The sequence below is a fragment of the Polypterus senegalus genome, unplaced genomic scaffold (assembly GCF_016835505.1).
Source record: "Polypterus senegalus isolate Bchr_013 unplaced genomic scaffold, ASM1683550v1 scaffold_1793, whole genome shotgun sequence".
NCBI classification, from domain to species: domain Eukaryota; kingdom Metazoa; phylum Chordata; class Cladistia; order Polypteriformes; family Polypteridae; genus Polypterus; species Polypterus senegalus.
In genome coordinates this window covers 1,303-15,129 of record NW_024380864.1, presented here as the reverse complement: position 1 = coordinate 15,129, position 13,827 = coordinate 1,303, and the positions used below count along the sequence as shown (strand labels likewise).

Sequence of the window (13,827 nt, the reverse complement as noted above, 5' to 3'; positions counted from 1 at the left end):
ACATTTATTCTAACATATAAATGCAATAATTTTTTGTTATCAGTTATTCAAGTAATAAGTCACTTCTTCAAATAATTTAATAATATTTTCAGAATTCTTTCATTTACAAAAATTCAGGAATTCCCATTAGGCCAAAAAAGAAACTGCAAGTTCACAGACTACTTGAACAACAATATCCTTGTTTTATCAGATTATTTCAGATTTACTGAGAAAAATAGCTTCAGTAGAAAAATATAAAAGAATGTGGATGAATGTAAATAAACCAAATTGAAAAGAGTATTTATTTTTATTTTACTAGAAGTAAATTTACCATGTGTATTACTTTTTACTATTTATCCAAATAAGAATGGAAGGAATGAAATCTGTTAATTTAAGAGCCTTGACATATTCAAAATATTTAATGGGTTATTAGTTTGCCAGTGACTGCGACTGTGGCTATCATATCATAATTATAGTGATAAACTGTTACTAAAGGTTTATATTATTTAAAAAATACCAGAAGAGAGCATAAAGGCATATAATGGCATCATAGGTAAAGGTGTCGAAAAAAGTCCTCATTTTTCAACCCAAATGTCCTCATTTCCAGAGAAAGAGTTGGCAGCCATAGTCTTATGTCCTGTCTTTTATGGTATGTCAAAGTAGATACAGTATTTAATTATATATAAAATTATAATGTACAATACACATACAATATACATAATTACACAAACACTATATAATCTATGTATTTATCAAAAAATGTTTAAACTAAAATGAGAGTGTTTCTGTTACCTTGATGCAAATCGTACAGCTGATACCCTCCACTAATGAGAAAGTTAAAGAAAATAGTGTGGGAACCTTACTAAAATTTTTGATTGACTAATGAATAAATCCATTCTTCTATCCCTCACTCTACCTTGGCATCCCTGGGAAAGCCCAAGTTAAGATTCAAAGTGACTTTCAAAGGCAGTTGTAAAATACAGGGTGAGTCAAAAATATGTTAACACTAAAGGTACTGCAATTTATGTGCCACATATGGTAAATGTGTTGAACATGATGGCGTACAGGTTGAGACATTCCTGTAAATCATCTTGTACATATGAAGTATATTTCCACCATTCAAATGTTAACTTAATTTTGACTCACCCTGTATATGACACAACTATAGTATAACCAATTAAATTTGCTTGTATTTAAAGAAGTGATACATTCAGCTAGTAAGAACAGGCTTCCACAGTAGTACATATATATATACAGTTATCTGTAACATCGGCAGTTGATTCAGTATTAACATTCTTGAAGGACACAGCTGGATCCTTACACATCCAACAATGTTAGGATCCTGGTAGAAACACAATAGCCTGCAGGCCACAATTACTCGTGGATGCCTGGAGATGAATTAACAAAAGTTGACTTATGCAAAAACTCACATCTAAAGAGCAAGCAGGGGTAGGAATACCAGAGAAGAGAAGTGAAATGAAGTAAAGCACAGAAAAAAAAAACTATGACAAAACACAAATCCCGGAATGATGCAAAAAAATCAACTTCATGACATTACATCATTGGGCCAAGTGACTGGCAATGGTCATAGGAACAGTATTCAACAAAATTGCTATGTTCTTGACAAGACCACACAAAATGGAATTTCACATTTACAAAACACAAACCTAAAATGGTAACACATTAAAGTCACTGTCAAAATGAAATAAAAATAACTTCAACAAAAACAAACTCAACTTGTCAAAATTGGCCAAAATAATTAACATTACTAAAAATATTGATATATGCAGAATAATATAGCTCAGAACAATAACATCTCCCTGTGACAGTGAATATTATTCAAGGGTAACATTTCCTTAACATAGCAATTATCAAGTAAAGGCTGTAGTAACATATGACAGATATTATATGGCTGAAGCCATCATGATCCCATGTGCAAACTGCACACATACAAGCCGGAATTTAAAGCTATGGACACTGAATTTACTGTATCTAAAAATCATTGTATTTTAAAAATTCAATGAAAGAATGCTCTCACTTTGTTTGGATTGCTGATAAGGATTGTCTGGGAAACGCATCCACTGCAAAGAGCAGGCAGCACACTTCCACTTGGGGCCTGTAGATGGATCAGGATGTTCTGAAATGGAGAAAAGGGAAAATCAGAACACAAGTACTAGAACATATATACATTAATTGACTGAAATACACAAACAACAATAATGAGAAATAAATTATTAGTCATACTTTTGGAACAGCAGCTTGAAGAATAAATTCCTTCATATCCTTAGCTGTGGCATTTTTAGCTTTTAATTGTATTGACAATTCATTATTGCCCACTTTCTCAAAGAAGAATTCAACGGTCAGTCCGTTCTTATTATATGCAGTGATTGAGGGTATTTCTGCAAAAGATAAGTAAGTTTAAACAATGTAAATATCAGAGGTACAAATACATAAATTCATTCTTATACTCACTTAATCCAATTTAGGGTTCTGGTGGTCTGGAGTCTATTATGGAGCACAGGGTGCAAGGCTGCTCACACCCTGGATAGGGTGCCAGTCTATCACAGGACATACATGCATAAAACTCCACTTATATACTTGCACTAAAGCCAATTCAGCTACTGCGCACAGCTATGGTAATGTGGAATAAAAACCGACTCAGGTATGGGGTGAATGTGCAAATTCCATATAGACAACGGTAAGTTGTGGGATTTGGCTCCAAGATGCATGATCTGTGAGGCAATAATGATCAATGACTAAATGGAGTAAGACATTTACATGGTTGTTTTTACAATAACTGACATGTATCTATAACCATATATATGAAAGGAACAACTCAAAAATATGCTCTACATTTTAAGAAATGTTTTATTAGGCATTCATAGTGAAAAAAGACATTTAAAATACCTTGAGTGAAGTACAATACATATTCTACAAGTGGTCATACAATCCTCCACCACAATTAACAAGAAAAAATTGGTTAGATACCAAATGTAACTTGTTGAACATTAGTCTCTTAGGTGATTATAAACTGATAAAAGAGATATAAATTAAGTAATGCTGTGATGTGTCTGGTCATAAAGCAAGTTTTTATTCAGTGTGCTGTCTCAGTGGCCAGTTCTTGTGAAAACTCATGAAGTGAAGAATGTAGATAAAGTTTTCACATGAATGAACTAATCAGCCCATCCATCCATTTTCCAACCCGCTGAATCCAAACACAGGGTCACGGGGGTCTGCTGGAGCCAATCCCAGCCAACACAGGGCACAAGGCAGGAACCAATCCCAGGCAGGGTGCCAACCCACCACAGGGGACACACAAACACACCCACACACCAAGCACACACTAGGGCCAATTTAGAATCGCCAATCCACCTAACTTGCATGTCTTTGGACTGTAGGAGGAAACCGGAGGAAACCCATGCAGACACGGGAAGAACATGCAAACTCCACAGAGGGAGGACCCGGGAAGCGAACCCAGGTCTCCTTACTGCGAGGCAGCAGTGCTACCACTGCGCCACCGTGTCGCCCTAATCAACCCAACATAGTTCATAAATTCATATTTACTTCAATATTCTAAAATATCATGTTGAGACTTGAAGGTTGCCCAGTTATTATTATCAACCTCACTGCTTCGGAATATATTCTTTTTATCTCTGTGAGACGAAATACTTTCTAAAATTACTGTAAAGTATAACTTTATCAGCTTTCATTTTATCAGCTTTCATTTTTTCCTATATTCTAGCTGAAGAGTTCATTTTAGACTAACAACTGCTATTCACCCTACTAATTCTTTTTTTAAGTTTTTGAACTGACTGATTTAAAGAAATGTATCTTTGCTGTTTTCATTTAAAATGTTTACAGCAATATATATAAATAAATGTTCTGTTTAGGGTTGGTTCCTGCTTTGTATACTGTTCTGTCAGGATATGTTGCAGTTCCCCATAACCCTGAATTTGACTAAGTGTTTTTCAGAATGCTTTATGCTGTAAAGAAATTCAAAACCTCTTTTTTAGGTTTTAATAGAAAGTCAAGTAATAATAACAAACAGATGACCTCCTCTTCATCAATTTATATCAATAAAAGAACATTTTTGATAGGAAATTTTATTTTTAATACCTCCAAAGTTGATGCCACCCAACAAGTCCAGGAGCTCTCCTCCTACCATCTTTTCTTGGTTATTTTGTACTACTGGTGCTGGAGAGGGATCTGATATTCCAATTAAGTCCAGAAGATCAACTGTTTGCTGAAGAAAAAAATAATTCAAGAAATTAAAAAAATATAGCTCAAAAGATATTAGGGTAAAAACAGAGTGTGTGTATTAAACATAACATGTAATTTGGTTCTGTTAAATGTTAAAATGTAATTGGATATGATTTCCATAACTAGTCTAAAGATAGAAAAACAGATGAAACTGGAGTCTGTGGAATGTTAGAAATTCATCCTACCTGGTTTGCTGCATTCTGAATTTTAACTTCAGTCTGATTTGGCTTTGAGAGGCTAAGTGGCTTGTTTTCATCATTTGATACTTTTGTGCTCTTATCAGAACAGACTTGAGAGTTCTTTTCAATTACTGGCATACGCTCCAGGACAGCCACTCTATGAATAAAAAGCAACAGGGTGGTAACCTTAGAAGGCCAGCAACAATAAGTAAATCTGTTGTTGTGAATGATACTCAAACATACCTCATATGATCATACTTTTTAAAAAGTGTGTTATACTCAATGGCTCTCTGCTGTAGTTCCACATCAATACAGCTACCATAGATGGATACAATTTTCCGGATTCGACTGGAAGAAAACAATAAAGCACAGAATGAGTCATAATAAATAACACTCACTTTTTTAATTTCATAAATGTGTAAATCATATTTTGAATTTATAAATAAAAGACATAAAATGCCCTTACTCCACATTGTCACTAATACGGGTACTCAGCTTCATCAAAGAGGTGAGAGCATATCCCCGTGTAGCTGGAGATGACATGTGGGATTGCAGAATTATTTCTAAAACATCAAGCATATCATCCTCTGTCACCTGCGAAAGAGCAAGACATACAGTAGCAACTGCAGTTAAACTGCTTAATACATTGTAACATCACTGCAAATTATTAACTGTAACTGACCTTGACAGTTTTTTCTTCTTCACATGTTCCTGAAAGAAGAAACTCCCCATATTCACCTATGCACCATGCAGCTACCTGCACTAGAGGTTGCTGTTAAAGAAGAATAATAATAATAATAAGAAGAAAACAATATTAAACACCATCACAATTATTAACTTCCTAAATTAAAACTAAACAGCATTTTGTTTACTAATGGCAGGATAATGCTTTCACGATAAAGTAGCCAGAAAAATGATGGACTTGAATGCCAGTGAAGACAGAATTATTTGCCAAATGCAAGAAGAAGGATATGTTAAAGTAACCTTGTGTATGTTACAAAAGCTATCCTTTGTTGATTATCTGATCCTATTCTGGAAAGGTAAGGGGGAGAGTTTATGGTGGAAATTAAGGAGCATATACTAAAAGCAAACATTTCCTTAAGATTCAAAAGTGCATTCACGTTACAGCTCTAATGTCAGTTATACTTTCATAAAGTATGAGGAGGAGGCGGCATGCAGAGGAACTCGCATGAAATGACAGGACATGAAATCATGAAGCCCCATATGGCAAATGTTTAATTTCTGTTAGCATATGTCTTCTATTATTGGTCCTTTAGATTTAGCTATACTATTTTTCAGTTTCTTGTCCATAATAACATATACACATACATTCACAAACCTGTTTAATCCAATTCAGGGTTGTGAAGGGATAGAACCTATCCTAAGAGCTCAACGTAAAAAACAAGGGTGCTAGTCTGTGATCTTCCATTACTTTATATCTCATATGTTGATCTGACTGCACTGTGAAAAGCAGACAGCACAGGTACTGTGGCAAAGTGGAGAGTAACAACAAATAAATTGTGCAAATAAACTGCTAATGTATGTGATTTACACAGGAAAGGCAAACAAATGAGTATATGTGAGATGGAAGCTTAACAGATGGGGGTAAAAAACTCTGAATCTATTGGTACATCATTGAGTAATACAACATTGCTTGTTGGATGGTAGGGGAAAACAGTTTGTTTAAGGGGTCTGCAGGTTCTGAGACGATTTAGTGTGCTTACTTCAAAGCCCTTTTGTAATACTTGTCCTATAAAAATGGTTGCATGATCCCACTGAATAAAATGGTCCATTTCAATCACTCAGAGCAGGACCTTATAATTTGTAATACAGCTGGCCAGTATGCTCTTCACTGTGCAGCTCTATTTATGATACTCTCTTGAACTGGGGCCATGGCTATTTTTAATAAATTAAACAATCTGGATAAGATTATAAATAAATAAAGCTAGTTAAGTTTGCAGATGCCTGATGATACCAAACTAGGAAGAATGGCAAATAATCTAAAATCCATTAAATCAATACAAAGGGACACAATACTGACTTGGGCAAATTTATACAAGATGAAATTTAATGTAAGTACATATAAAGTATTACACATAGGAAGTAAAAATATTAAGGTTTAAATGAACAAAGGGAGGTCTGAAACTTGAAAGTGCAACTAATTAGATGGTGTCACGATCCACACTTGGGCAGTATACAGAAGCTAATAAAAAGGCTAATAGGGTTTTGCGTTGTTTTGTGTTATATAGCACGGTTAGTACAGTACAAGTCAAAGGAGGTTATGGTTAAACTACGTAGTGCAGTAAGGAAGCCTCTTCTAGAATCTTCTTTATAATTATGGAATGCAAGTTACAAAAAAGACATAGCAACAATGAGGAAAGAGAAGGGCAACTATGCTGATTCCAGGACTACAGGATATGAACTGTTAAGAAAGTATGAACTGTTAAGAAAGAAAAAGAACCTTTCCTCTATGATGAGCAAACAGAGATTATCAGATTTCACAATTGATTTTTTTTTCCCAACTGTTGTCACACACGCGTGCGTGATTAGGGACAACTTAAGGGCCTGAATAGATGTAATTCCACGCCGGACCAGTGGGTGGCGAAGTGCACCGATTCTCTCTCTGGATTCCTTGCAGATCATTCTTGGGAAATCACGCCCGGTTCTGGGGCAACCAACGACATCACTTGCAGTTCCAGTCCTGATGACATCACATCCTTTGCGAGCATTTAAATGCCGCCATCTTAAGACAATAGTCAGTTCTGTTTTGGACTCAGTCGTGTGAACATGTCTGTTCTATTTAATCGATATTGCAGCCGGGAAATATTATATGGGTGGCTGCCCCAAACCTTTCCAATGTCTCTTGGTCATTCTTGTTACACTGTGAAAGGAGTACGGTGGATCACAGCTGCTAAATACATTTTTCAACAAGAACACTGAGGCACAGATAAAGACGAGGGAATTTTTTTCACAAAAGTTAGAAAGTTCTTCTTCACATAGAGAACTACAGAAACTTTATGGATCTTCAACACATGACTTGGTGTTATTTTGGAGAAACAGGTGAACAGAGTTGGCAAGCTTTGTTGGGCTAAATGGCCTTTTCTTGTCAAAATTATTTAAAGGAGCTGGGACAAAAGATGGACTTTTCTCAATTTCCTAAAAAAGGAAAGGTGCTGTGGAGTCTTTTTATGAGACTCTTTTCTAAGCTTCACATGTAAACAGCATTAAACAACAATTACATGTTATTTAAGAGTGTTGCATATAAACAGTATTGGCAATGAAATTTACCAGACTGTTAATTTTGAAGGAGCAAATCCTTACAAATTCTTACAGTGACTAACCTACAAATTTGTGGTGCTCCATGTATGAAATGTGATGTTAAGTCTAAAAATATTTAAATTCAATCATGTACAGAAAATGCTGTGGAGTTGCACCAAACTGAGCATTTATGAAACCGCCATAATAAACACAATAATAAATGGGAGACAAACCTGGGCCTGTAGTTAATCTGCTTATGCACAATTAAGCATTTTCTACAGCAAAAGACCAGAGACAGTTTTTTTTCGAATAATTTATGATATCAGCTATAAGTAGCTATTCAAAACTGAATAAGTTAAAACTACTAGAGAGCCGAGGCAAAAAATACAGGTTGGGTCACATAAACAAATAGATGAATAAGGAAGGAGGACTGTATTTGAAGGAAATACTAGTTACCTGGGAAATGTCAGCTAATACTGCCTGATATAACTTATGAACGGTGTATGCGTACAGCTCAGAAGTATTTGTGATCAGCTGGATCAAATTAGGAACCGTTTCATCCCGAACATAGCTTCCTGCCTAAAAGCAAAACACACAAATAAGAAGTAGATAAGGTATAAAAGTTATTTGGTACACAATCTGAGCAATATACTAAGGTTTCTGATCATACCGTTGTAAGTACTCTGAGGATGGTATCTATATGCCAACGCTTAGATGGTGCATATCTGTAGATGCAGAGCAAAAATGATGAATATAATACATTTACATTTATTTGCTTGGCAGACGCTTTTATCCAAAATCACTTTCAAAAAGATGTAAACATAATCGAGTAAAATTGGCCTGTTTGTTCAGCAAGTGTAATAGGAAAGGTAATAAAAGTTGATTTTGAAAAGATGTAATAAATAATAAATTTACAATCACATATTAACAATCAATAGAATAATAGTATACAACAATAGAGTTTAATGAAAAGCTAGGCAATACTTACTTCTCTGCTGCAAGAAAAATTCCAGAAGCACAGTCTGAGCGGAGCTCTGCAGGACAGTGGTCAAGAAACTGAAGCAGCTCCTTAATCATTGAACGGATATTGTGGCCATTAATTAAGGCAAAGGTCAGATCAAGAGCACGCCTGCAAGAAGAGTAGAAAATGGGTTACTGAGGAATGTAAGATTCACTGTAGCAGGTGTTAGCTTTTTCAGCTCGACTGCTGCTACACACGACATCTTCGGCTTCAATTTGGGTTATGTAGGTTTAAAAATAGCTTTTTAACAATTAATTCTAATTTATCTTTAAACATGTGAAAATATGATATAATATATACTGAGGAAATTATTTAATAAGTATTCAGAAAAATAAGTGAAATAATGCAGTGAAAAATCAAACTTCCATAACCATCTTAGCTAAAGAGAAGACTACTTTGTAAGGTCAAAGGGATGTACACTGTGAACTATATAACTGGGGTCCTTAGAGGATCCTGCAATGTGATATCCTGGAAGTCAAACAGGGCCACATTTGACCATGGAAATGACATTAGTACAATTTTAAAGGCTGTCTGACTTAAGTGGGAGGAGGGATCTTAAGTTAAATGGAAAGCAAGGTTGAGGATCACTGAAAAAGAAGACAAGGTTGTGAGAGAAATGGACATGATGTGAGATTGCGGAGTCCTTTAGACAGCAAGTAAGGAAGCAGGTATGCCATCAAGACAAGACAAGAACAATCAAGGGTGTGCAGTTAAAACCAGGATGGGCAGCAAATATAATTTTTGTTTTATCCTCTTTTATTATTTTGTGTCCTCCCTGAAATCCATGTGTGCATTTTTTAAAATAAGGAAGTCAAATTTGATTGAATAGCATATCATGCTGCTGGCATTATTGTGGGTAGGGAGACTAGAAACTTCAATAGGGTTCTTTCTATTTAAAAAATTAACACTTTAACCACCAATCTACTATTAAACAATTGATTTTTTGCTTCCTACGTATTAGTGATCTGGAGATGTTTTTTTCAAAGACTCACCTCTTGACAGAAGCATCAGTGTCTTTGAGACAGTCAACAATTGTTCCTCTGTGTCGCTGGACTGCATTATGGTCTGTCTGCACCATCTTTAGCAGGGATGTCATAGCAATATAGCTGCAATATCAAACTGGAATTGAGAAGGGCATACAGTGTATAGGCTCAATAACATTATAGGAAGCAAGAAAGACTAAAAGAAATGAAAGGCTAGTAAAACTTATTAATTAATTTGGCTTACTTACCGAATGTTCTTGTCACTATTTAACAAAAATCTACCAAGGATGTTCACAGCAAGAACCTTCAAAGTAAAACAATTTTTTATCTATTTTTTATTCATTTTCATTAAACAGCTTCTAATCTCATTATACAGAAAAATATACTGATAATTAAATGCTATCTTTAATTGAGAAGAACAAATATATAGTATTTATGAAGTCTGATCAAAATACAAGCATTTTATTTCTTCGACTGTTCAAAACAGTAAATATATAAATCATCATGCCATAGTAAAAATTCGAAAACTTCTTTACAGGGTGACACAGTGGTGCAATGCTTAATGTTACTGCTTAACAATTAAAGGACACTGGGTTTGAATCCCCTTGGTATTGTGTTAGAATGGTTCACTTGTTATCTTGTTGGGCAGAAAGAACACCTCACCATTGAAAGGTTAAAGATAAAACCTTACTTATTTTTTTTCTGGAGCCCCTTGAAGGTAAATACACTGTCCAACTCTGTTCTTGATCTACCTAGTACCTCTGGGTACAATTTATAAAGTTAAAAAGTTCTATTTCCAAGGCCTCTCATTCATCTTGTATTATCTCACTGCACCAAACACTTGGATGACATTCAGTGCTCCATGTATGAACATTATTTGCAGCTAAACATTGGCAAATTAGATACCGTTGTTGTCGGTAGACCATGCTAGATAAAAAAGGCTGGCATTACTCATTCTATTATTACTGGACAGTTTATTCAGCTTTCCTCTTTAGTCATTAATCTGGGAGTCAAGTTTGACCATCTCTTTTTCTTTGGCCTCTGTTGCAAGTGTTTTTTTCACTATCTTAGAAACATATAACTTATTATATAATTATTTCTATCTATACAAGATACTAAGAAGCTACTCTATGTTGACATATCACCCATCTCACCAAATCTGATTGTTGTTCTCCCCCAATAGATCATCCAGAAGCAACGACAAGTCCAAAATAGTGCTGCAAATGTATTTAATATTATTAGAACATGGAAGCAGGATTTTTATTTTGAACATTTGGAATCCCAGTAGCAATGCTACTGTTTGTGGTTTCTTATCTGTTGGAATGTACTGTAGAATCAGTTTATTTTATTCCTACTTGCACAGTAAAGTGATTTGCTTTTATATTTTCACAGATACTGCAAAGCAAACATTGCAAAAGAGATTCTTACATGAAATGCTCTGTCCAGGTTTAAGTTGAGTGTTTGGGTTTATTTTAGTTTTCATAGTTTTACAATGAAGAAATAGCGTAACATAGAACAAGCACTCAACAAACATTATCATATTAAAATCAAGTTCCCCAGAACACTGCAAAGTAGGACTATGTCTCCAAACCCCTGGTGACAGCATTCACTTGAAAGCTGATACATTATTGAATTTAGAATTCCCCATGTGACTAATCTTTTGTAATAAAAGTATGAGTGAGAAGCAAAAACCTCATTTGCAATCAGTAATATATTTGGATACAGTGTTCACAAGTTCCTATATTTGCTGCTATTTGGATTAGCAAAAATTAATCTCAATGTGAAATGTAAAGCTGGTCTGATTAGTGTTTACTGACCTGATTGTTTAGAACTGCGAGTTTAAGTGAATTGATCTACTTGATTAATTACTAGGGTCTGTGGCCGGTGCCAAAAAAGAAGCTTTAGCACAGGGATGGAATGATGCCCTTTCAGTTCAGTTTATATGACATATGTAAGGTTACAAAGAAAAAAACAATCTTTAAACAAAATTTAGAACAATTATTTTTGATAACGTTCAGTGTGACTGCAATTTAATGTATTAAATGCACAAAGAAGCCTCCCAAAAAGAATTCTACAAAATTATATTACTGTGATATATTTCAATATAAACACGCTCTGAGTCACGGGAATCGTGAACCGCACAAGGTACTTATACATGTTGTCATCATCTGCCTGCAAACAAAAAATACTGATGACATCAGTCATGCCACCTAGCACAAGTGTTGTGCTCAGTTGAATCCATTTGAAATTACCCACAAATCAATTCATATGACTCACTAAAAACAGTTGTTGAAAAAGAATGTTTCATGTGCTAATTGCTTATCAGTTGGACTGAGCTGCAATAGACCACCACTAGGAAAAGAAAGTAAGCTAATGTCCTTAAAATGAAAAAAGTTGTGAGATGTGAAGGATCACTGGATAGTTTTTTTCACTGTGGCAAATTAACATAAAACTTTTCTCACTATATTGGAATATATGTTTTTTATGAAACATTTGAATGCACTGTGAAACCAGCATGTACCTCATGACAACATACATTATTGTTGCATCCTTGAGTTCCTGGCAATCTCTATCACTGCTAAATGGTAATGCTGAATTGGCCTGGGTTAAATGAACAATGGCGTGTGTTTGTGTGTGCGTGAGAACAAACCCTGTGTGATGAGATGGTGCCTTGTTGAGGGTTGATCCATGCTCTGGACCTGTTAATCCTAGAATAAGCACTAGTTCCCTGCGAAAGTTCACAGGATCAACCAGGTTTGGTAAAAGGAATGGATATTGAGTATTTTCTTTTAATATATTCTCTGTTTTAAATTAAAGTACAAGGGGACATTTCTGATTAATCATCATTCTGTTTAATCATTAACTTCCAAAATAATCAAACAAATTTAAGTATAAACTACTTATTAACATTAAAATAGCTTATGAAAAATTTTACAAATGTCAGTATTAGTGTAAAATATCAATTCATTGATAACCTCAAAGGATTTAAAATACATACTGTACTTTAAATCCTGCACTAGAGGTGACATTTTTAAAGAATGTAAACTTAGTTCTACAGTTAATGTAAAATATATTCTAAGATTCAGTTGGTTTCTGACAACCCACAATAATTATGCTTACCCGCAAGCCACTTTCTGATCTGATATCCATTATTGTCAATACTGTTTCATATAAAATTGCATTCCCTGCATTTTTGCTGGTATCTGTATTTGTTGCCACCTATGCAATGACAAAAGGAATTAATAAGATAACAATTGATACCTGATAACATACAACATGCTAGATATAATGACACACACTAACCTGTGCCAAAATATCATTCATTGCTTCACTGACTTCATCATCATTTTGTCCTAAAATTCTCATTAAGTGCAGCATCTGGACCTAAAATATCATAAAATATAAAAATATATCAAAAATCATATTACACACAGTATATATAAATGTAAAACAAGAAAAAGACGAATGTGAATAGCAGATACATGATATACAGAAATTAATCTTAAGAATGTTTAGCAAATTTAAAAAGACTCATCTATCCAGCCATCAATCCATTTCTCTGCCCTACATATCCTGGCCAGGATTGCAGAAGCAGAAGAAAAGACTCGTTCACTAAAATCCCATAAAAAAAGTCTTCAATATTGGATAAGGTATAAAGAGTAGGATCCATTATTAAATCAAAGCAACTGCTGAAAAATACAATTAATGTCCTAATTTCTCTTGGCATTTAAAAATACGTTTTAACAGATCTTACATATGTTTATCATTACAAAGAAACCAGAAAGGATATATACACATTAAGAAGGAAGTATGAATACGTTGGAATTAACTTTATGCTTGAATGGTATAAAAAGCTCTCCCTTTAGGACGTAGCCTAGAAAAACCAAAGCTTGTAATTAATGCTGGATGCTTACTGCAACCATAGCAAATGTCTTATGTGCAATGAGATTCACTTTGATTTTTGGTAAAAAATATTTAAGATATCAAGTACTGTACACTATATGGGATCAGGAAATTTTCTGTTTAACACTAACACTTCTTAAAATCTTGTGTATAAACTCACATTCTTGTTCGTCTTCAATGTCACTATTCTGAGCAGGAACAGTTAAGTATCCTGTTATTCCACTACATTCCAAGCAGACAATGT

At 34.5% G+C, this 13,827-nt stretch overlaps 1 protein-coding gene across 1 annotated transcript; it reads right to left on the bottom strand.

The window, feature by feature from the left end:
• Positions 1–2,017: 2,017 nt before the first annotated feature.
• LOC120520395 (AP-1 complex subunit gamma-1-like) lies at positions 2,018–13,071 on the bottom strand (the record flags this gene model as incomplete). The annotated part of the gene is made up of 14 exons (XM_039742798.1): positions 12,984–13,071; positions 12,801–12,899; positions 9,929–9,984; positions 9,690–9,803; positions 8,665–8,805; positions 8,347–8,401; positions 8,133–8,255; positions 5,101–5,190; positions 4,885–5,012; positions 4,662–4,766; positions 4,425–4,575; positions 4,096–4,222; positions 2,224–2,378; positions 2,018–2,116 (listed from the first exon to the last, which is right to left on the bottom strand). Coding segments are annotated over exons 1-14 (1,518 nt in total), but the record flags the coding sequence as incomplete, so codon positions are not given.
• Positions 13,072–13,827: the final 756 nt, after the last annotated feature.